Source organism: Pelmatolapia mariae, linkage group LG13, assembly GCF_036321145.2.
Source record: "Pelmatolapia mariae isolate MD_Pm_ZW linkage group LG13, Pm_UMD_F_2, whole genome shotgun sequence".
Taxonomy (NCBI): domain Eukaryota; kingdom Metazoa; phylum Chordata; class Actinopteri; order Cichliformes; family Cichlidae; genus Pelmatolapia; species Pelmatolapia mariae.
In genome coordinates, this window is record NC_086238.1 from 11,025,948 (window position 1) to 11,049,272 (window position 23,325).

Genomic DNA, 23,325 nt, shown 5'->3' on the forward strand with positions numbered 1-23,325 from the left:
GGTATAAAAATATCCAGCGGTTTGTAGTCCAACTTTGTTGTTTTGGCAGTTTTAGGAATCCACTGGCATTTCAGATGTTTCTCTGCGGGCACTGTCTTTATAGCGACTGCAGTTTTCCTCATGAAAATGACGGTTATCAGAGTCCCTCTAAATGAATGTGATGACTCACTGGCTTCCAAACACAGAGTTTTGGTCCATCATCGCCGACCCTTTGAGTCACCATTACTTTATTTTCACTTATGTTTATCTATGAAAAACATGACCCAACAAAAGACTCTCATCCCAGTGCCAACATATTTGTATTTTTCAATATTATAAGAAACATTTCCCTTATCATCTGTGGCTCAGTGGAGATAAACACTATGAATACAAAAATCCTGTACTACTTAAAACACGAACTTCACCTGTCGCTACTGCTTTATTTACACAAACCGCTTTTTTTGCTTTGTTGAACTATTTCACTTCAAACCCACATTGTATGGTTGTTACTATTAGCACGATTGCATAAAAACCATATATCTCAACCATATATCTCCAGAAGAAAAATAGCTTCTAATCAAGTAATATGTAGTTCACTCTCTTCACCGCGAAATAAGCAAAATAGAAAAGAAAAAAACAACATTTTAATGTGTTTACAGATGACCAACAAGAACAAACAGAGGGCAGCTTTGCATCGACTGCTGTATTTCTCAGTCTTTTCCCCTGCTCATGGCCAATGTGATGTGTCAGCATGGGAAAGTGGAGCACGTCTTCTTGTGGTGCTACAGACCATTGTTGAAACACACTTCAGCCTGAAGACACTTACGAATGAGGTTGTTGTGCAGTGGTTACTGGACTAATATCTAAAAAGGCTCTCCTCTTTATTTTTTTGATGAATTGGTAAGATGTTGAGATGAAGGCAGTTCAGCACTAAAAGGTGATTTCTTTGTTCAGGTACAAGCATGTGCATTAATTCATTACCTAGCTATCACTACAAAGCAGCGCTATTACCAAAATGCGCAAGAAGTAGGTTTCAAGAAGGCAAGTGAATGCAATGTTCTACACTTTGCATGCATTGAATTACACCCCAGTTGTATTGTACAGTGGCTGCTACATGAGTGTGAAGTTTCTTTATTCTGGCAGTAACAGAAAAATAAAAAATATATCTACATGTTGCCCTTCTCAGAAAGATTTTTTTTATCACCTCCAGACTGCATCTGACATCAGTATTTAGTGCTATGGGAATGTTTTGAGCAGTAGATGATTCACAGAGTTGCACAGACCCTCTTCAGAGTAGAAGTTCAATAGTTTCTTTGCTACTTTCCTCTCCCTTTTATCTTCAGGTTTTGATTATTTTGGCATATGTGAAAATGGGTTTCAAAGTGGCACATCCGCAATTGATAGACAACACTAGATTCAAACCAACAGCTTTTTGAAGTTATGGAAATTCATGCAATCTGCAATGGCTGAGGTCGTCGGGAAGTTTCTTGTCCTTGAAAGTCTGGGCCTGAGAAGGTCTCAAGTGGTCTGAAAGTGAGCCGCGCTCACGGCACCGTCAGCATCACTGCATATTAAATACACGTTGAAACGCAAGATTCTGGTCAGACTTGGTTCACGGTCAGAGCACTTGGGGGCGGGGGACTGCTAGTTACATGGTTACTGTAACTGCTGTTCTGTGACGATCATTGTCATGGTTTTCACCACTCCGAGCAATGCACTGACATCATTTCAATTTCAGGATTGTGGTTCACACTGGAATTACATGGCAATACGCAGCCGCAGGTCTTCTGACGGCCGCCGGTGTTTAGAACTCATTGAAGGTGCTGAATAAATCTCAAAGATATATTATTTTTTGATCAAAGATAGAAATTAACACACTCACAATGACCCACGCACTCGTACTGCAGATGTGTGCATAAGTGCCTATGACACACATATAGGTTATATACACAAACACACGCATACTGAAGTTGCACTGCACTACTTTCGCATACTCTCGCATACTAAGACAAGTCCTCTTTTCGGAAGTTGTTTATTCCAATAATCTCTGTCTTCATCACTTCTTTCCAGAGTGGCCTGTCTCTCTGGCTTACTGCTGGTGTTGCTTCAGGCTGAAAACAAAACACAGAAAAGAATTTGTTAGTCGTGTTCTGTCTCTGACATAGGCAGATCCGACAAGACAGGGCTCTTTAACCACAGGGAATATCAAGCCCATGGGGCGAAAGATATTTTAGTGTCTGATATGTTTGGTCCCGGGGAAGCAATTTAATTTACCTGTAAATCCGCGTCTCATGCCGTTTTTCATATAGCGCAGTCGTCATTTGTAATATAACGAGACATTGTAACCTTGCATTGCTGTTATTATATCGTATTATCTGCTGCACTGAAAAGAATTCCCTTTTACCGGGAGTGACAGCTCGACTTTATGTAAAGCATTAACCAATAATCCGGTTTCACAATCTTCTCATAATTACAGCAGCCTTCTATCTGGCTATACTCCAAATTGAAACAAAGAGGAAAGATACGAGCATAAACCCTCATGTTTAAGGTGCGGTAATTACTGTGGATTTGGCCTTTATCTTGAACCGCTGATTGTTTTTCACGATGACGGCTGCTGCGGCTGCATTCTGCGGCTTTATCGCCACGAAACAAAGCAAGTGCGGCGGCAAACATGCCGCATTTAATTAAAACAAGGAGATAAATCGGATTGAAGATCACGCCACGCAACACACACCTAACTGAGTAGGCATTTTTAGGGCAGGGTGTTTAAAGGACTCAATTCTTGAGAAATCCCACAGCTGATCTTGAGAAAATGAAATGAGTGCTTGGTATTTCACTTTTCTAAATGTCATAACAGAAATCTCAACAATAATGCGCAACACTTCCTTCATCTCGGCGACGCTGTTTTGTAATTGTTCCTCTCGTCAGTTTGAGGTGCCTTTTAACTTTGATGATGCTGTTTTGAGTGGTTTTCTCTCCAGTATGAGCTAAACTTCCACAAACTGAGATAAAAGTCAAGTGAAAATGAGATGTTTGGCTTCATACGTCTGTATCAGTCTGAGTCTGACAACATGTCCCCCGAAAACCACAACAAATTCCACCATTTTCAGCTCAGTCCTTGTTAAACTGTCATTCCTGTCCTAATTGGGCTGTTGTCCCCACCCACCCAGGATCTCCTCCGCTCACACAGAAACACACACACACGTTGCCAGCTGAAATGGAGTGAGAGAAAGAGAGAGGATTCATGGGCACCATAGCTGTCAGCACCTATTCCGGTAATGGCTGTTAAAACAGTGGCCTCTACACCCTGTCTGGTCTGTCAGGATTCATCTAGCACGTTAGATTCTCTGAAGAGTGGAGGGCACGACTCTGGTAGCTTGTATTGTTCTCTCTGAGGGGACAGGTAGCAGCAAGGAGGGGTGGGAGGGCAACAAGATGGGAGGGGCAGAGCGAAAACACTGTGGGGTAGAAGAAGGGGTCAAAGAAAGTCAACAGAATGATGTAAGCTGATAGAAAGAAAGGGCCTGAATCCAAATTCTTTGTACATTCTACATAAATATGTAAACATCATACATAAAAGGTGTTATTGATACACAAAACAATTATCTAAACAAATAATTTTATCCAGAGATTTTTGTTTTGACCATTCTACAAATCCCAATCCAAGCACTTGGGACACTGAACAAAACAAAATGCAGCCGTTTAAATGCAGCATAAACAATTTATTCTGAATAAATAAATAATACCCATTTTGAATTTGATGGCAGGAACACGTCTCAAAGGACCATGCTCACCACTGTGTAGCATCCCCTCGTCATTTAACATCAGGTTTAAAGTTTATGGTTGATTCTAATTAGTTTACATTTATTGATTCTTGCGACCACTCAGATGTGGAATGATATTTATTCAAACAATCTTCATATTTTAGGAGGTTCCATCAGCAAATGTTTGACATTCTTTCTTGATCCCGAGCATTAATACCGTTAATGATGACGATGTTTATCCGGCTGATGATACATCACAGGTTACTGGTTATTTTAATGTGTCAAGTACAGAAAGACTGTATTCATTAAATTCATTAAAAAGTCAAATCCAGTACAAACGCCATTTTGCTAACATCTGACCAATCATTCTGTGGAGGGACAGACGAACTCACCTTGCTATCGCATAAGTTCATCGGTTGTTAGCTTCAGCCTCAGGTAGTTGGCTAAACGAGAAAGCTACCAGATTTTTTAAAATCTTTGTGTTAAATAAATCATTAGACTGGTACAGTTAAGCGGACGATGTTTTTTTACTTCACTAGCAGGAAGACTCACGTGTTTTACAATTTACAACCTGTCAGCAGGTACACCTTTTAACTCCATCAACAGTGACAGGCTCCACCTGGTGGCACAAATATGTACTACAACAAATCCACAATAAATTTCCACCCCATGTCCTTCAGCTTTTACAGTTGGTTTTCATATGAACGCACAATAATATTGCTAGCACCTTTAACATGTTCAGTGCTGCACAAGGTCAAAACATCCTATTTCACAGTTTTCCTGTGACTGCCATGTGAAGGGCATGTCTCCAGTTGTTTAATAAAGCAATATGGAGCTCAGCCTTTTAAAAAATTTGTGCATGCAGTGCGCAAAGCCGTGCCAAACATTTCACAATAACTTCAAATGGGAAGTCATGCCTGTACAATAAATAATTGATACACACTACAGCATGTTTGAGCAATTCTATCACATCTTATGGTGCGAGAGGTACATATATATTTTTTACTCAAGGAGCTTTTTCCCCTGATGCTTGAAAGCCAGTGGCAGACTTTATTCATTTATTTCTTGTAAGTATAAAGCAATTTCATAAAGGGCAGTGTAATAACCGATTCAGGGAGCTTTATTTTCCATAAAATAATTAAGTAAAGTAAAGGCTGTGAATGGTTTCTAGGATTTATATTATGGTTTGAAATTTTCCCTGGGTAAATGTGAGGGAATTGTAATTGCATTTAAATTCAGGTCTGTATGCTATGTTTGCTCAATAATATGTTTGAACTTGCAGGTTCCAACTTCCATTAATTACCAGGTTATTTATCATATTGTTTGGAAAATGTCCCCTGGCGGGTCTGTTTCTATAGAGCAACATGGTCGGGGGATCTGCTGAGTTTGTAGTGAATACACAAACACCCAACATGTTCCTCCCTTTTGCATAATGCATTCAACTGTTACATTGAGTGCTTTTGACATAGTAAATTTGTAAGCGCTTTCCTGTTTCTTTTTAACATTTACTTAACAAAAAATATTTATTATGATTGAATCAATTTAATCCAGTCAAGAAAACATTTTAGTGGTGATGACTTTCCTTGAAAAAAGCCCTGCCATACTTTTATTAGTCCAGTGTATGAGCAAGGTGTCACATGGTGAGGAATAGAACGATGAAGGCTGGAAAGATGGCAGAGCCAAGAAAAGCAGCAGGACACTAGAAGGTGAAGCTGGGGAAGGGGTACAAATAAAGGTCACGGTCTGTGAGTGGATGGGGTTGTTAATAAATAGACTAATCCAATAATCTCTCCCAGGGCCACACATGTGGGATGTAAGATATATGAGGATGAGAATGTGTGTGCGAAAGAGGGCAGAAGGAGTGCACGAGCCTGTGTGTCCGAGGGAGGTGTTAGTGAGGATGTGAAGGTCACCTTGGCACGCTTTGGATGCGTGTGTGTGTTTTTGCGTGTCAGGTATACAGTTCAGCAGTGGCAGTTGCAAAGGGAGCAGCGATGTGAGTCATGGTTCACGCATGATCCGGCTAACCCCATCCCCCAACACAAACCACCACCCTAAAAAAATAAAAATCAAATAAATAAAACTCACCCTTTTCACCCTTACCTTATTAAGTTAACGGACAGCAACACCCAGGGGGGTGTATGCGTAAGCTTGTGTGTACTTGTGTGTGTGTGTGCATACAAAGTCTGCCTGTTTGTCTTGATTTTCAGGTGTAAGGTGTAAGGGAAGACAAGGACAAATACCTCTGGGGGAGATGAAAAGAGCCCAAGGCATGAGCCTACCTCTGAGTGTTTGTGTGTTCAAGTGTGACAGAGGGGGCATGTGAGACGAGAGCCAACCGATGAATCCTGAATTAACCTTTTCCTCGCCTCAAGCAGTGAGAGGATGCACACACACATTGCTGGGGCTATTACACATGCATACATATAGCAAGCCTGGCCTATTAGCAGGTCGATAAGTCAACCATTTGCATGGGATTTATCTTACAATAAGCACTGTAATCTCCAACAGTCGTTGCCACCCCCTCTCTGAGCCTTTCCCTTTTAAATGTGCATTAGTCTATTTTGTGTCTGTGTTCTCTGACGCTAAATAATTACCAGGGTGAGTAGGCTAAATGGATTGTCCCAGACCTCACCATCATACCTCTGGGGCCTACGGCAGCATCAGCATCATCATACAAAAGTACACACGGTGCACATAAACACACATTAAAGCAAGCCAGAGGTCGAAATATATCAAAACAAAGTGCCCAGAAAGCAAAGGCCATGCAAATCTAGTGGGCGATGTGAATGGAAACAATATTAAATGGGCAGTTAAAGCTCAGGCAGTGTCATTGGTCAGAGAATAAGTATATATTATAACCATACTGACAGCTAACATCAAGTGAAATACACTCTACTGCACTTGGTTTTCACTTGGTTCCAAGTAGGTAATTAGTGACCTTTCTTTGTTTACTTTTTACTTTCAGTGTATCTTTAGACACACAGAATCTTATCTGGATCTGTCAGTATGCTTTATATTTACTGGAAAATAGCCTTAAAAAAGCCTTTAAGGTAGTCTTTATGTCAATTATGAATTCTTTAATAGAAGTTTTGCAAGCCCAAACCGCTCAAAGTAGTACTCTTGATTAATATTCTAGATTTGATTATAGAAATTAATTAAAATTTAAAAAGACAGACATTTAATTGTGAAAAACACGTTAAAATATATAATAAAAATATTAAAAAATGAGATAGAGGCAAAGTTTCTGGCTTGTTAACTGAGTGCTATCCACCTGCAACAGCGCATACTGTGTTGGTCAACTGTGAACAACTGTGTGGTGCACACCTGATGCAGCTCTCACTGCTCCAGCCTTCAGACACATCTCAGCAGGAGCAAAGACACAGAGAGAGAGAGCAGTGAATAATTTAGCTGGCTTTAATTGGAGAACATAAGCTGAGGAACTGAAGGTAAATGGTTTAAACTCAAAACAGTTATCTGGCTCTAACCTTTCCTGAAAGCTTTTATAAATCATCATAGTGAATTTTATTTACATTTACTGTCTGGGTAATATAAAATCTCTTTTATGGAAACTGTAAATAATGCAATATTTGTATGGAGGTAATGCAATTCCAATTATAAAAGGGTAAATATGACACATTAGTGTTGGTGTATTCGGCTGTTTCTTGCAATTGACAACTTTGTGAAAAGAAATTAGTGTTTCCAGTGCAAATCCTTGACAAACAGTTCACAGTAAACAGGAAGTTATACCTGTAGAGTAAATAATTGATAAATACTATAGTGTGTCTGTGTACCGGCACATCTGCTTTGGACCAAGATTCAAAAGTAGCTGACTCCTGCTTCTACATGGAAAACCGTCCAAAGTCCGTTCACCCTGCTGCTAACTGGCAGCAATACAAACAAGCCGTACAACCAGACCTGCTCAGGATGGGAGACTACTCAGTTCGCCCTGCACACTTCACAACAAACTATTTCTTTATTTTTACATCCTAATTATTAATTCAGTCATTTATAATCTTCGGTTTTGTATTTGTAGCATATACAGGCTACACCTGCATTCATTAGATTAACTTGTGTTGTATGTCAGCCATTAAAATTATTATTATTATTTTTTTTTTGTGGGGCAAAAAGTTGCATAGAAGTTTTAAAAGTTGATCTCATATTACCCATGCTATGAGTGCAGGATTGCAGTCTCTGCTGGGAGCTGCTTCCCATCATGCGAAGACTTCCCAGATTTTTACACAGCAGTAGGGCTGCAAAAAAACCCAGCTCAGCTTTTGTCGGTTGATGGCCTTATGTTCCTTCTTTAATTTTCACTTTTTTCTACTTAGCCATTAGCACGCAGTACTCGAGTTAGAAACCAACACGGGGATCTAATGCTCATCTGTCTGTTTCGGTTCTGTCTGCTGCCTACTTGTGTCTCTATCTCCTGGCCGGCTTGGTGCATCAATTTAATTGCAACATACTGTAAAGTGTGGAAGCCTTCCATCCAGTTTATCAAGTTATATCTCTGCTGTTATCATCCTGTACAGGTCCAATTACAACAGCCAGTCTGAAGCAACTGCTTGGACTCTGCAGCATTTCAACTGACCTGCAGCTGACTGTGTATGAAACAGGCAGTACTGATAGGGAGAGCTGGCAGGTTGATGCATCCAGCTGTTTAAAGAATACAGAAATCTCTTGTTGTTTTACGGTGACACATTCCTAATGCCAAACAGCACACGCTCGTACACAAACTCCACAGAAACAGACGCAGACGCACACACGCATTTTTCATGGATGTTTCTTCGGTGAGAGCTAATCCCCTGCCGCTGTCAGCCGTGCTTTTTGGAAAGCTCCTTACACAAGCCAAAGCTCATCCTGAGTGTGAAATAACACACATACATTACACACACACACACACACACACACACACACACACACACACACACACACACACACACACACACACACGCACACACACACACACAGATTTAAACTTAGGGTGTAAGATTGCACATAAGTTTGCCAAAGTCTTGTCCATCCAGTCTTGTGAAAGGAACAATCATAGAAGCTTCCTTTGCATGGGTTTTTTCATATTTCAACACACATCCATCTATCTATCCATTCTCCTCTGCTCATCCTTTTTGGGGTCGAGGGGATGCACAAAAATATAAAAGACCTTTTATCTTGACAGCTTGTTTTTTAAAGGAAACAGACTTGGTAAAAAAAACATTTGTACTCAAGCCATGTGCCAGCCAGCCAACAAAACCAACTCTAAGGCAAAGGAAAAAAACACACTGCCCTCATTCATATCTAAACTAGCAATTCCTTAGAAGTTGTCTAGTCTTTTATTTGTGCTGCAGCCTTGGTGTGTGCATAGAACTGCGTTTGCACTTTTATGTCAGCAGGAAAACACTTTTCAAATGTTTTTAGCACAATAACACGTGAAAGTGCAATATTTTCTATCAAACCCAAACCTGATGCTACACTTTTATTGCGAAGGCTAAAATGGTAAGCGTGCTGATGTAGAAACAGTTAGGAGATGTGCGTTATAGAGATTTATTGGTTTCTCACACACACACACACACACACACACACACACACACACACACACACACACACACACACACACACACACACACACACACACACACACATTCAGGCGGCTGTTTTGTGTTTCATCTGAGTGACTGGGTGAAGGCAGAGGAAGTGAGACTGATGAGGTGGAACCTTCGGTCTTGTTCTCTGTTTCCCAGAGGATCGATAACAGCAGTGCAACAGAGCTGGCAGGACTCTTTTTACAGTACCAGTTTTTGCTTTCATAGACTTCAGAATTTAGCATGTGCATGCAATAATGCCACAAGGGCTCACAGCTGTCACACTTTTAAATTGCTTGTGCTATAAAGGCCCTCTCGTGGACTGCATACTTTAAACGATAGCAATAAAAAAACAGAAGATGGTAATTTCGAATATTTTTGCATTATAAATGGTCAAGCTGCTACACTTCTTCTGTTAAACTACACACACACGCACACACACTGAAGCCTGGTCCTGCCAATCATATGATTGAGTGATTATCAGCAAGTGTGAGCACCTCTATAAAGTCAGGGGTACTTTGCTGCTCTGGAGCATTTAGGTGTGTGTTTGTAGCACAGTGCTACAATTTCTCCATGAATGGACGTTCCAGCAAATTCATAGCAATACTTAAAGAAAACCCAAGAGTGACATCTCAGACTGTTCAGGCATCAGTTAACATGATAAATGTTAAACCTTATGACAGTACATTACAAGACGACTGAATAAGTATGGCTTGTTTGGTAGGGTTGTCAGTTTAAAGCCTCTTCTGTCCAAAAAGGACATGGCAGCGCGCCTTAGTTAAGCAAAGTACAGAGCAAGGCACAGAACTTCTGGAACAATGTCTTTTGAACAGACAAGACCAAAGTGAAGATGCTTGGTGAACAGCAAACACAGCATATCAACACGACTACCTCATGCCAACTGTGAAACGCAGTAGTGAAGCGGTGATGATTGGGTTTTATTTTTTAGCCAGAGGACTTGGGCCATTTGTAGTCTCTGTGTAGCTCATGAATTCCCCTGAATAACAAAGTAATTTAGAGTCAAATGTGAGGCAATCCATCTGACAGATAAAGCTTGGTCAAAATTGGGTACATACAACAGGACAGTGCTCCCAAGCAAACCAGCCAATGTATAATACTGTGGCGGAAACTTAAGAGAACTGTGTACTAATGAATGTCCACAAACTTCAATTAAACAAAACAAAGCTGTAAAGAAGAGTGGGACAAAATTCCTCCACAACGATGTGAGACGCAGATAAAATCATACAGAAAATGATTATTTCAAGTTACTGCTGCTAAACTTGGTTTTATAAGCTAATGAATTGTGGGTTTTTTCACAGGACTACACAGTGTCTTATGAGAGATTTTTTTCATGCCTATAGGATTAAAGCACTTATTGCGTTATAAACTTTATGCCCTAATGTTTTGAACAAACCTGAGTAAATGCCTTTGTTCTAAAAAAAAAATGACTAAAGACGAACTCTGCAGACATATCCAGCAAACTATGTTTCTGACAACCTTCCTGGAAGCCTGTCAGATAAAGTGTGTGAGGGACTTCCTCTGTTTCTCTTCAGTGACCTTTCAGTGGTTTCCCTGTAAATCTTCCTGGTACCTCTCCCTCAGTGGCTCATCTATCATGCCCTGTAAATCCATCACCTCCATCTTAAGTAGTAAAACCTCACAGCTGTCTGCAACAATGGGTTCATCTCACTGTCCACTATATATTTGCTCCACATATCTCTGGTCCCACCTTTCAGTTCAGTTTAAGGAGATTTACTCTGTTGTGATTTTGTTTTACTCTGCATCTTTCGGTCTGTATTACTTCATTGCTTTATGTCTGTCTGTCCCTGCTTATCAGTTTTTTTCCTCAGCCTTTTGTTGTGTCTTCTATACCCGTTTTATTTCTTTTTCCTCTGTCCCAAACGTAATGTGTCTGTTTGCATCTCTCGTCCCATCTGTCTCTCGGTGTCTGTGGTGCGTGCTGTCTCTCTAGTACCTATCTGTCTTGCTTACTCTCTCATTCTCTCTCGTAAGTATGACTCTTCCAGTGTGTCTGCCCGCTTCTCTGCTTTGCGACAGTAAAACTGACAGAAGGAGAGAGTTATGAGGCACTGGTTCCCCATGATTTACTGTCTCTGGACAGAGACATTATACAACTCAACAATTGCACATGTCAGGAGTTTAGCTTATGCTCTTATCAAGGTTGACTAGATTGAGTTACCTTGCTTACTGGTATGTGGAAGTAAATGAACAGTGACTTCTGAAATCACTTCTGTGCCCTTCAGTCTTACCACCAAGTATAAAAAAAAATACTTTTTCCTCCGAGTGAGCAGCATCTATTCTGAAATGCAATCACGGAGTTACTCAAGGTTATTACCCGACTTATCATGAAAGTTCAACAACTACAAAACTGGACCTGCTAATTCTCATTTTCAAATCACACAAGCTTCTGATTAGTACATCAGATACTATTTGTACCGCTGTGAGAAGCTTCTTTGCATCTCAGTAAATCACAGTAGGGCCAGACAGCACTGTGGGTAGGAAAAAAATGTGGTTAAACTTTGCCTCTATCTCTGTGCCTGACTTGTAGACACACTTTCTCCTTTTTTTAAACAGCCGTCAGATGATTAGTGAGCTATCTAGGGTTAAGGGTGGGTTTTGGTTAACATCCACTGGTTTTTATAACATTTTTGCCTGAATCATCCAAATGAAAAATCATAAATTGCATGAAGACTTTATGTGAAATGTAACACTAATGTCTGAAAATGGCCTTTTTTGCGTGTCACTACAACAAAGGAAAAACTGGTTGCTGCAGTAAGTAGTTAATGTGAATTTTTGTGCATGCAGAAGGCAACAGATTTACAATTTTTGCCAATTTATCATAGTCAATCGTCTTATTATCACAAACAGATTACATGCATTTGCCAACTTGACCCCATTTAATCTCAGACTGATGGTAGCAGACTGATACCATCTTATTGGAGTTTCATCGCTGCAAGTTGCTTTGAAGATGGCAACTGACTGCCAGTTGTCACTGACCTGGACCCATTTTTAACACAACTATTTCAAAGGCAACGAGACTGCAAGCTCATTGCACAGAGTTGCAACAATTTTTTTGTGTGCCTCAGTGTCCAACCACTGTTTTCCATAGTGTGACTTAGTTAAGCAAAGTAACTGTGCAGGCAATGGTAAAACATATGTCATTTATTTTAAAGTGTCCTCACACTGTACAATCTTTAAAGCTGGCAGAACATGCCTGATGTTTCTCATGATAAACATACAGAGCATCATCTGCTCTTTATGCTTACAACCGAATACATATTTTTTCATGGATTAAAGAAAGTCTTTGCTTTCTGTTTTTCTCACTTCTTTCTCTCGCTGCCTTTTTCATCCTTGTTATAGCTGCTGCTGCTTTTCTCACTACACCCACCAGTCTCTAAGAGTTAACTTGCTTACAGAAGTTTAGTCTGTGCAGCCCAGACAGCTATATGCTCTAGGGTGGTTAAATACCAAAAAATAAAAAAAGCTTCAAATTTCTAACAAAAGGAAAAACAAAACAGCAGAAAGCTGCACTAACAATATAATATCCTCAAGCACCCTTTCATCTGACAAATAGATTTATAAAAGACTTAATTTACATGGTATTCCACAGAAGCACACCATTAACCTGCCTATAACCATGCTGACAGCTATCTCATGGCAAACACATGAAATGTAACTGTTCCATATCACAGTCTCATCCTGCGGGTGGACATAATTTCTCACACACCGGCTGTGATTCCTTGGGATTTTCTAAAATCAGTAATGACCCAAGCCTAATTGTGAAAGACTCATTAATAAATTCCACATTGTTATTTTTGTAATTCTCAAATCTGCTGGAACTTTCATTATATCTCATTTCACTCACGTACACATCTGACTAATACAGAAACTAATGGAACCATCAGTCCTTACTCTTTGAAACAACATACCGCTTCTAATGTTGGAACTATTTTATAGTATATTTTGTGACAGTAATAAATACAGCCCAAAATGGTTTTCCTTACACAGCATGGTAAAGTAAAAGTAAACCAAATAAGTGAATGTCAGTTTTTAGGCATTTACAACACAAGTCAGCTCTTGTCATTAAATCTATGTTGTTTTCTATTTTTGTTTCAAGTAAAGACTTTTATTAATTTGTAATAAACATGAGCATTGAAAGTGGATGATGTCACCCATTAGTTTGTGGTTTCTGTTCTGAATCTAATTGTATTTGCATTGCATTTGTCTTGGTTTTTACAAAGCAAAATGTAACCATATTTGGATAAGAGGGTAGAAATTGAAAGTTGTCAGCCTATGGTTGCTAGTTATCTCTTGGTTAGCAAGCCACAACCTTTGGGCTGTATCAGGAAGGGCATCTGGTGTGAACATCTGTCAAACATGTATAACAATCCACTGTAGTGACCTGCTTCAGAATAAGGAAGTGACATTTAGCTTGAAAGTGTCTTTAACTGGAATGCAAACTTTGGAAAGTGGAATACAAACTTTAAACAAAACATATTAACTGAACAGCACTCACATGTGAGTCAGAGTTGCCATGCTCTTGATAATGTATAACTTTAAACTGTAATATAGTTTCATATAACAACTTTTACAAATGGGAAAATCAGACACCAAACAATTGTAAAAATGCGTATTTTCTGCTTGAAAGTATTAGCACTGGACTTTGAGCTGGAAAAAGAACAGTTCAAAGAAATCATTAAGAGCCCAAAATGACTATGACATTTTAAAATAATGCCTGAAATATACTTGCACAGTGACTCTATATAGATCCTACACAAATGGGTGATGCCACTGGCAGCATTCATACCTGTGCAGGCTGCATTGATGGCGAAGTGTAGTTGCTTATCCAAGGAAGTGCATGCCAAGTCACTAAGATGTAGAGTTAACACAGAAGTATAAATCTGCTGTATGTTGTTGCACTCACTTGTTCTGGTGCTTGGAGCCCTGGAGGTGTGCATGATACTGCTCAATGGAGTTGAGGACCACACTGCAGACACTGCAAGAGTAACTACTTCGCAGCCCTAGAGAGACATAAACACATTATGGTTACTGTAAGTCACTTTCTGTAAGTATGATTTATAACAATCCCTAAAAGCTGTCATCATCATCATCATCATCATTTGGATCACCAGCTAGTAGTAGTGAGCCCAACATGAGCAACAATAAAAATCTGTACTGACACTAAGTAACAGTCTAATTTTTACCCTCAGTAGTGCTGGGTAATTTTCCTAATTAGAGTGCATCTGGAAAGAGATTTGATTAGACTGATCATTAGCAGAAAACCAGTTACATTTTTAGATCCTTGGATCACTGCCCCCTTCTTTTTAGTGCCTGTGTGTGTGTGAGGGGTTCCTTTTTAAAACTTGCACTAGAAAGGCGGGTACCGCAGAAGAATTAGGACTCTAGGAATCAGAAACGAACAGCACAGTGGGATGTGTGCATGTCTGCTTTGTGTGCATGCACAGTTTTATTGTGTTGGTGAATGCAAGCTTGAGTTGGTGCAGCTCAGACACAGATGTTAACTAATTAGAGGGTTTGCAGGTGGTCGCGATGAACACCCAAAAATAGATAGATGAATTTGGAGATACTCATGGAGTGGGGAGAAGGGAGATTTGGTGGTGCGGAGATGGGGATTAGGTAGAAGAAGTGAGTGAAAGAGAGGAAATATCCAGAGAATAATACGATGTTTTAAACAGAGGAGGGAATGGATAATGATTTATTACACTGCAGCATTGATGTAGCATTCATGCTGGGGTTTAATGACCACAAAAAAATGTGTATCCAAGCCCCAAAATAACGTCCCGTGGTAACTAGAGCACCGATTTTAAAATCTTCTTTCTTTTTCATAAAAGGAAGCAGAGGAAATGATCTCTCTGGGTAATCAGCAACACGCTATAATTGCCCGTGTTTCCCCTGTTAGAGATACAATGAAGAGCTATTTTTGTTTTCTCACTTTTTGCACACTGCAGAGCCGTCACTGCAGAACTTTACTTCCATCGGAAAAAAAAAATCTGCCTTGACACTTCGGGGTTGTATGACAAAAACAAGTAAAAAATTAATGCATCCCTCTCAGTTCGTCCTTTATTAAATTGTAATTTTCTGACAATGGGTGTGAAATTTTAGTTATGCGGTGCAACTAACAATTGGGGTGTGCCTGCTTGTGTGTACATGCCCTTTTCGCTGCTGTCATTATCGTCCTTGAGATTTATGACTTGTCTTAGTATTCCATCACCTTTTGACCTTTCGTAGCAGTAATTGGTGAAGTACGCTGGGAGATGAAGTTGTAATATAGTTAGGAGTGGTGGGAGGTCGTTTAGGCTTGGGCTAGGGCTGCATAATGTGGCATATCTACTCCCTGTTGCCTCAAGAGTCCCTTAGTCTCTTTCAGGGGTGATTAAGGATAAGCAGTCATTTACAAGAAAGCCAGGACTGAATTAGTTGCCTGAAGTAACTGCTGTCTTGGCTTAAATGTTGATATTTTTGCAACTATTAGGAGCTAATAACAAATTCTGTGTGTATGTGTGTGTGAAAGAGAGACAGAGAGAGGGAAAAAAAAGAGAGCCGGCACATCTTCCACTGCCAAAATGTCATTACTTCTGTTCTCTCTAAATGAAAAGGCTATTAATTGGAGAAGCGATAATTTAGAAAGAAAGGAAAGATAAGTCTCTCTTTCTTCTTTCCTCTCTCCTCCCCGTAATTCTATACTGCTGCAAGGATTACATAAAGAGGTCTATTCTTTTATGTGTGATTATGAAGTGTGTTACATGTGCATGTGTACGCGTGCGCAGACAAAGGCAGCTTCCCTGCTTTTAGCCTGATTGATGTCACCTCCACACTGCCTGCCCGAGTAGCAGAGATGTACAATATGCTGCAGTTTGTGTCAGCGCCAGCCTTTTGTAAACACACACATAAACATATACACATGCACAGATAACGTGTTTTGGTTAATAAAGCAGTTCTGGCATAAGACCACACTGTGCCCTAATCCATGTTAATTACATGCAGGGAAAGTGTGTGTGCAACGGTAGTGACAGCACGTGGCTCAGGGTTGTGAATGTAGGGTTTTTTTGCGAGCATGAGCAGTATTTGTGAGGGAGTTCTAAGCCTTGTTAATTACACAAGAAGATATGCCAAGAAGAGAGAAAAGAGGGGGTGAGAAGCGCTAAGGCAGTGGGCGTGGAGCTGTTTGTGGCTGTCGTTTAACGTACAGAGCCTTCTGGCATTGCTGGCACCCCTGGTGTGGAGATGCCTAAACGGTTGTCAAAAAAGTAATGAGCTACATTTTGTGCTTAGAAAATTGGGAAAATTATGTTTGTTTCAAGAGTCTTGTTGCAGCGAAATTCAACATCCTGCTGCAGTTTCAGTGTGTGATGAATTTTAGCTTTCAGCTTTTTCACTATGTCCCAACTCAAGCAACATTAATGACCCATTTGGAGCATGATATTTGTGGCTCGTTCCAATAGCATGCACTGCCAAGCTCTGACTGCAGCTCCTTTTTATGTGAGAGGCTCAGAGGCATTTCAGGTAGCGGTTAGCACTAGCAGTTGTGAAATCTAGTGTTTTGCACACACTTTTGGTGAACGGTGGGATTGTTTGAAGACAAAGAGGGAAGGAAATGGGCCTTGTACAACTATTGAACATCAAGTTTCATATGGATAAATTCAAGGTAGAGTTTCCTCTAATTTGCACTCACTGTAGGGTATTCATGTGTAATGTTATTCATGCTTCTTGTAGGATATTAGTTTATGGAGCGCTTACTACCCCAGAGCCTTTGTGCTTTAGTTTACCATGCGCTTTGCAAGATTAAAAATGAACTGAATCCAAGAAGAGCCCATTGAGATGCAATCAAAACTAACAGTCTGCAGCAAATACTTGACAGAGCCTCTCAAAGGAATATATCGAAAATACCATAGAAGAGAGGGGTTGAGATTTGGGTGAGAGTCAGATTAAATCCAAGTGGAATTTTACCAGCAAACTTTGAAGGACTTAGAGAGAGACTAATTATTTTTGCAGCCAGTGTGACAGTAATTGGAGAGACCATCTGTTTCAGACAAAGAAAAAATTACCAGGCGCAGGAAACTATCTTTGTGAACTATTGCTTTTAAAAAAGGATTTCCAGATTCTCTTAGATTATTCTAGTTTTCTAGTTTCTTCACTGTAAACAACGAATAAATCTTAAAGGTAGCTTATTAAGATGAAGTTCATGGATTTGGGGATTATTGCCAGAGTCGTTCAGTAAAACTTTTGAAAGACACAATAATAATTATTATTGGTATAATTGATTTACCAATAGAAATGGGCAAAAGAAATGGAAACAGGAATGCATTTAGTGGCATCTTTCTCTCATCTCTCGTGTTTCATAGTCCAATAGTTCACTTTATTTTCCTGTCTTTAACTGAGCTTTTGGTCGATAATAACTCCAGAGGGAAATACACAGGTCTTTAGCTGCTAAATGCTCCACTACATTCACCAGGGAGCTGCTTACTTCACATGATGTGTTGCTGGACAGGTAGTTGGTTTATCACTGGTGAGAACAGCTGCTTGCTGCTGCTAGAAATGACACCGTCGAGGGTGGTGAGCCTAAAGAAAGATGTGCCAGTTGCACTGTTAAACAACAACAACGAGCTGAAAAAATGTTAAAATGCTCCACGCTGCCGAATGGAGCTGAGTGATAATTTTCCATGTTCTTCAGTATGAGTCACTTTTCCACATAACACTATTATTTGAGCTCATTTTATCGGGTTAAATAAGACCTTTTGGGTACTTTTAACATAACTGAGGAAATATATCCTCAAAGCCTAAAAGTATATACTGGTTTTCGGTAAATTTACTGCTTTGTTTGAGAAACTGTTTTTAATGCCCAGAACGAGCTGGTATTCGGACCTACGGTGCTTACACTACATCTTAGTTATGTGTTTCTGCATGTAATTCTGATGTGTGACTGTGTCACAGTAAGTGGGAGAGGAGGTCAGCTCCGTCTCACAACTCTGGCACAGTCATCAATTACACACAATTTTCTCTCGGCTTTAGTGCTTCACCCTCTCTTGGGTCCTGCACACACACATACGCAGACACACTCTCCATTCCTAGACGCTTATCTCACTGCTTCTAATTCTCTTCGGAGTCTCCAGAGAGCAGAGACAATGCGCTGGCTCTGTCTTAAGGGGTTTCTCCCCCTGTTGTGATTTATGTAAAGACACAGCCGAGTCAGCCGGGCCCCATCCCTCGTCAGTAGCTACTCCCTTGTCCACCACTGTAATCCATCTCCAAGGATTTCGCCTGGCACCTAGCTGTGGAAAATCACGACATTCTTGCTTGTGTCCCGTCTGTGCAATTACACCAGAGAAATATATATATAAAAAATAAGAACCTGCATGTGTTTAAATGTCAAGAGGTCTTATGATAAGTTTCGTTCATGGCCACAGGGGGATGAGACAACACAAGTAAAGGTCAATATCATCAATAGGACACAACAAGAAAACACAGTAGGCAGACTCTGTAGCCATAGTTTGGAGAGTAAGAGAATATTGGCGTGCAAATAATTCACCTGTGCCTTGTGGGGGAGATAATAAGGATGACAGATGAGACATGATGCCAGATTGGACGCCACAGTGGTTTACACAAACACACACATTTAGACACAACCTAACCAAAACAAAGACTGAGTATGGCAGAAGGAAGGGGGTGGGAAAGAGATAAAACGAATGTAAAGAGAAAACTATTCCAGAAAGGGAAAATGAGGACAAAAGGACATAGATGAATCTGTGCTTGGCAGAAACCAAATTCCTCCTTTCTCCTCCCCCTCTTGTGCGTATTTTGCTTAGTTCAGCTGCCACCTCCTGTTCGACCCTCCCACTGCGATTACACTTGATACACCTGTGACTTCACACCTTAAGTGGTGATAAAAGCCAATCTGACGTGAGAATCTTGGACCAATGGAAAGTCGTCTAACTCAAGAACAAACGAGTACAAACAATGGAGCTGCGCTGTAGTGAACAAAGCGTTCCAGACTAAAGGCCTTGGAACACACACATGACTGACGGCACGTATAATAAATCACGGCAACAGCAAGCTCACTTAGAAACCTTCGACCCGTTCACTGCCCTTGAACAGGAGACATTTAAAAGATTTTGCAGTGCAGCCTTGCTCTTCAATGAGGACGAGTGTCTTAAAAATAAACAAAATTCTAATTAAATAAAAAAATGTTTTCTGTGGTTACATTATGAAATTTGGAGTCTGTGGGATCTGGGTCACAGTATGTGAATGGGGGATGATATCTAACATGACACCACTTAAAGCCTCTGAGCCAGTGTAGGCGGCAACATGACTCATGCTTTTAATATGATTGGCTTCTTGAGATGATGATTTGTGTCATGGCACCTGGAGCATGCAGCGAATGGCACTGCTACGGCTTCACAAGTGGATTTATGTTTGTCACAGGCTGTGTGCTGTGTGGTACGAGCGTGCGTCAAACTTGTATGTGTGCGGTAGAGGTGTCGTGTGGCATTCATGCATGCATGTTGGACTCCTTTGCTGAAGTAGGATAATGTTTGGTGATATTGGATGATATCACTCCTAAGAACCCGAGAAGGGAAAGTGGTTTCTGTGCCAAATGCTATTCATAATTTAATTAAAGTACCCATCTGTTAGAAATATTTGTGTGAGTGTTGGAATCATTGCCCCATTATCTCCACATTTGCTTGTTTACTTTACTAATGTTTGACCATTTCATGTGTCATTTTGTGTGAATTAGCACACACACACATATATAAATATGCATATATGTAATGTGGTGGATTTCACCTGTCGAGCCTTCTCTGCTCTGCACTGCATTATCTCTTAAGTATGCTTATTGCAATGTGCCAGGAGAGCCCCCCCCCCCCTTTAATACACTGCAGTGGTAAGACTAATAAGTGTGAAAACTGTGCTGTAATTCAAAGCGCCCAACCCCAGACAACCGGCATCGAAGGTTAGGTTGCAGCAAACGTGGAAAGTGGAAATTTTTCACAGTAAGTTGCAAAGAGCAAATATTTCTTTTGGATATAGAAAAACAACTTTTATAGAGCACTGAGCTTATTTAATCTTACATTTACATAAAAATGAAATGGTCAGGGAGACTCTGTCCTTTGTATCCTTGGTGAGTATTTCAAAAAAAATGCTGGCTCCTATACTTCTTTTTGGACCCATATTACTTGTAAATTAACCAGCTATTTTAAAACTCTTACTCAAGTTAGTAACAAAAGCTTTCTAGAAACCGTCTGAGAAATTTGCACAATGTGACTTGACTGATTTTCTCTGACTAAGTCTGCCTAATGCCTGAGTCATGCAAGCCTAGAGACCCGCTGGCAACTTCCAGTCGTTAGGATAATTCACCAACCAGTTGGCGAGTTGTTGCTGGAGGCTGTTGGCTTACGATTGGCGAAATCAATTGCAAAAATCAATTTCACCAATCTCTCCTTGTGATTGCTAGCAGACTGCTGCACTCCCCCATAGTTTACATGAGGACATTGACTTTTCTGCAAACACTCTCTATTTCACTGACTGACGTGTAGTGAAACTAAAGAAAAAGCAAGGAAAACTGGCAACGAAGAACTTTTGCCTTCAAAGAAAACGCAACCAACAGTTTTCAAGTCGGATGGTCCCCCTTTGCACAGTTTCGCTACTGGTTAGCGAGTATGTAGCAAGTATTTGCAGCATAGCTGGTGTCTTCCATGCAAACTATGGACAACTGCTGTAACCGTTTTGCAAGGAGGTTTCCGGTGCATGTTAGTTACTGCCAGTAACCTCCAGAAACCACTTACCAATTGGTCCCAGAATATATACTTTCCTTAGTGACTAGTGGTTTTCTGCAGTTGTAGCAAACAATTTTACAGCAACTGCCAGAAACCTCCAGCAATCAACTGGTTGGGGAATAAACATTTCTCGTAATCTCGTAATAGGTGGTTGCCAGTTTGCCAGGACTAATAAAATAGACATAAAATCTCTTATACATTAAATAGCTACTCACATTTGTACACTTCACATACAGCTTTTGACATATACTGTTGTGTTGTGACCATCAGACAGATACCAGCAGTAGGAATGTAGAGGTAGTTGACTTAAAGAAGAAGCTTTGGCTAATTCTTGCAAAAACACTGCCATGTTTTTAGCCAAATGCATGTAAGCTGGGATCTCAACACTAAGTAGTGCTGATGGTGCTAAATTTATCAATGAATAACTGGTTTGCCTTACCTCAGTTTAACATATGATATGTACCCCCACACTGAAAGGTATATCAGAATTTCATGAATCCTCATTCACTGCTGCACATCTTGCATCTGATCTCCCACTTATCGTCTTTCCTCTGACAAAGTCGTAACACCCCTGCTGCCCCTCATTTGCCACTTTTGCTGGGCTTGGGTCCAAGAGGCTGACCTGTGCTCTCTGTGGCATCCAGACTGCCTGCTAGCTGCTCCAGGAGACGTGCCCTGGCTGCATTCCTGCGGTGTTTCTTGCCCTCGTAATGCTGCTGGGCCATCAGAGGGTTGTTGAACCAGGCTCCACACAGACAGCAATATTTCCCAGCCTCTCTCCCACCATTTCCACTGACCACCGCCATGGGCCAGGGTAGGGCAGGTGGAGGAGGGGGGCACGACGCGGGGTCTGTGGGCAGTGGGGTGGAAGGGGAGGAATCTGGAAGCAGAAGTGAAAAGATAGGAGTTAGAGACAAGTCAAGGGTAAGAGACTGTAGAAGGAAATGAGAACAGGAGAAGGAAAGGGAGAGTGAGGGAGGGAGGATATTAACATGAATTCAAATGCAAATCGAGCTCTAATGTGAAAATTACATGAAATGAAAATATTTTCATGAAACTCGTTAACATGAAAATGTGATGCATTTGCACAGATTCTCACGCACATACTCTTCGCAGACACATGAAATCTCAAATACATGCTTGAAAAACCACATTTACATTTAAAAACTCCGTAATCAGATTGTACTCATCAAGGCTGAGAGCAAAGAGCAAATGGATTGCTGTGAGCCACATATGTGGAGCATAGATGAGGGCTGGAAGGAGGCCATCTGCACTCCGGGGTCCAGTCTGCAAGTGTTAGAGACTGGCTTCTGAACCTTCCTGTTTTATCTTTTTTTTCAACCTGTACCATCTCTCCTCTCCTCTCTTCTACAAGGGAATAAAAAAAAAAAAAGAGAGAAACGGCAGATTTCCAGGTGACCTGCTACTCATGACATGGCACTGGTTACCATGGTGATTGCCCATTAATAGCCAACAGGCACTGACATGTCCACAGGACAGGGTTGTAGCTCTCACAGCGAAAACTGCGTACACGCGTGTGGCTACTCGTGTGTCTGTGTGTGAATGTGGGTGTTTGGGTGGCGGACAGAATGTGTAAGCCACGCTTAAGAAAACGTGTGAAGTCTTGTATATGTGTGCGCGTGCATGTGTGTGTGTGTGTGAAAGAAGCTCCAGAATAAGCTGTTTGCATGTGTAAGGTACAGTATGTGTACCAAACAAATCATCCTGAGTAGGGATGGCAGGGAGGGGGTTATGTCCACAGCCAAATTGCGTGAGAAAGCTTACAGTGCCAGATGGCATGTCCAAATGTGCCGATTTGCCATCCACAATGTGTCAATGACTCTCGAGTTATACTGACTGTGAGTACACAGCCCCGATGCCGCACGTTTAGTTCACATTTTATATCACAAACAAAAGCCCACTCACACATGCTTTGAAGCTCAGATGAGTCATATCACTTCTTTCACAACAACCATCGTCTCACTGCTAACAAATGCCCGCATGAATCCTTGACCAGTGACCACGGGTGTGAGGTGGGTTCGTTTATGTGTCTTTTTTAGTGTGGGGGCCTGCGCCGGATTGACTCCAGCCCTTCGAGCTGATTGGCTGCTCATACCTTGATGTGTCTTCAGGCTCTGTTCACATAGTTACTGTATCTATGGCTGTGTCTCTGTTCATCTCACCAACCAC

The 23,325-nt window shown here is 40.8% G+C and overlaps 1 protein-coding gene across 2 annotated transcripts in view; it reads right to left on the bottom strand.

Annotated features, from left to right (window-relative positions):
* Positions 1-605: 605 nt before the first annotated feature.
* The window catches only part of zgc:171482 (zinc finger protein), a 59,651-nt gene continuing 36,931 nt past the window's right edge, over positions 606-23,325 (bottom strand). For both annotated transcript variants that reach the window (XM_063491838.1, XM_063491837.1), the window contains 3 exons: positions 21,758-22,015; positions 14,268-14,364; positions 606-2,090 (listed from right to left, as the gene is read on the bottom strand). In XM_063491838.1, the coding sequence (XP_063347908.1) occupies positions 2,069-2,090; positions 14,268-14,364; positions 21,758-22,015 (377 nt within the window). In that variant the 3' untranslated portion in view covers positions 606-2,068. The remainder of the gene's footprint in view (positions 2,091-14,267; positions 14,365-21,757; positions 22,016-23,325) is intronic.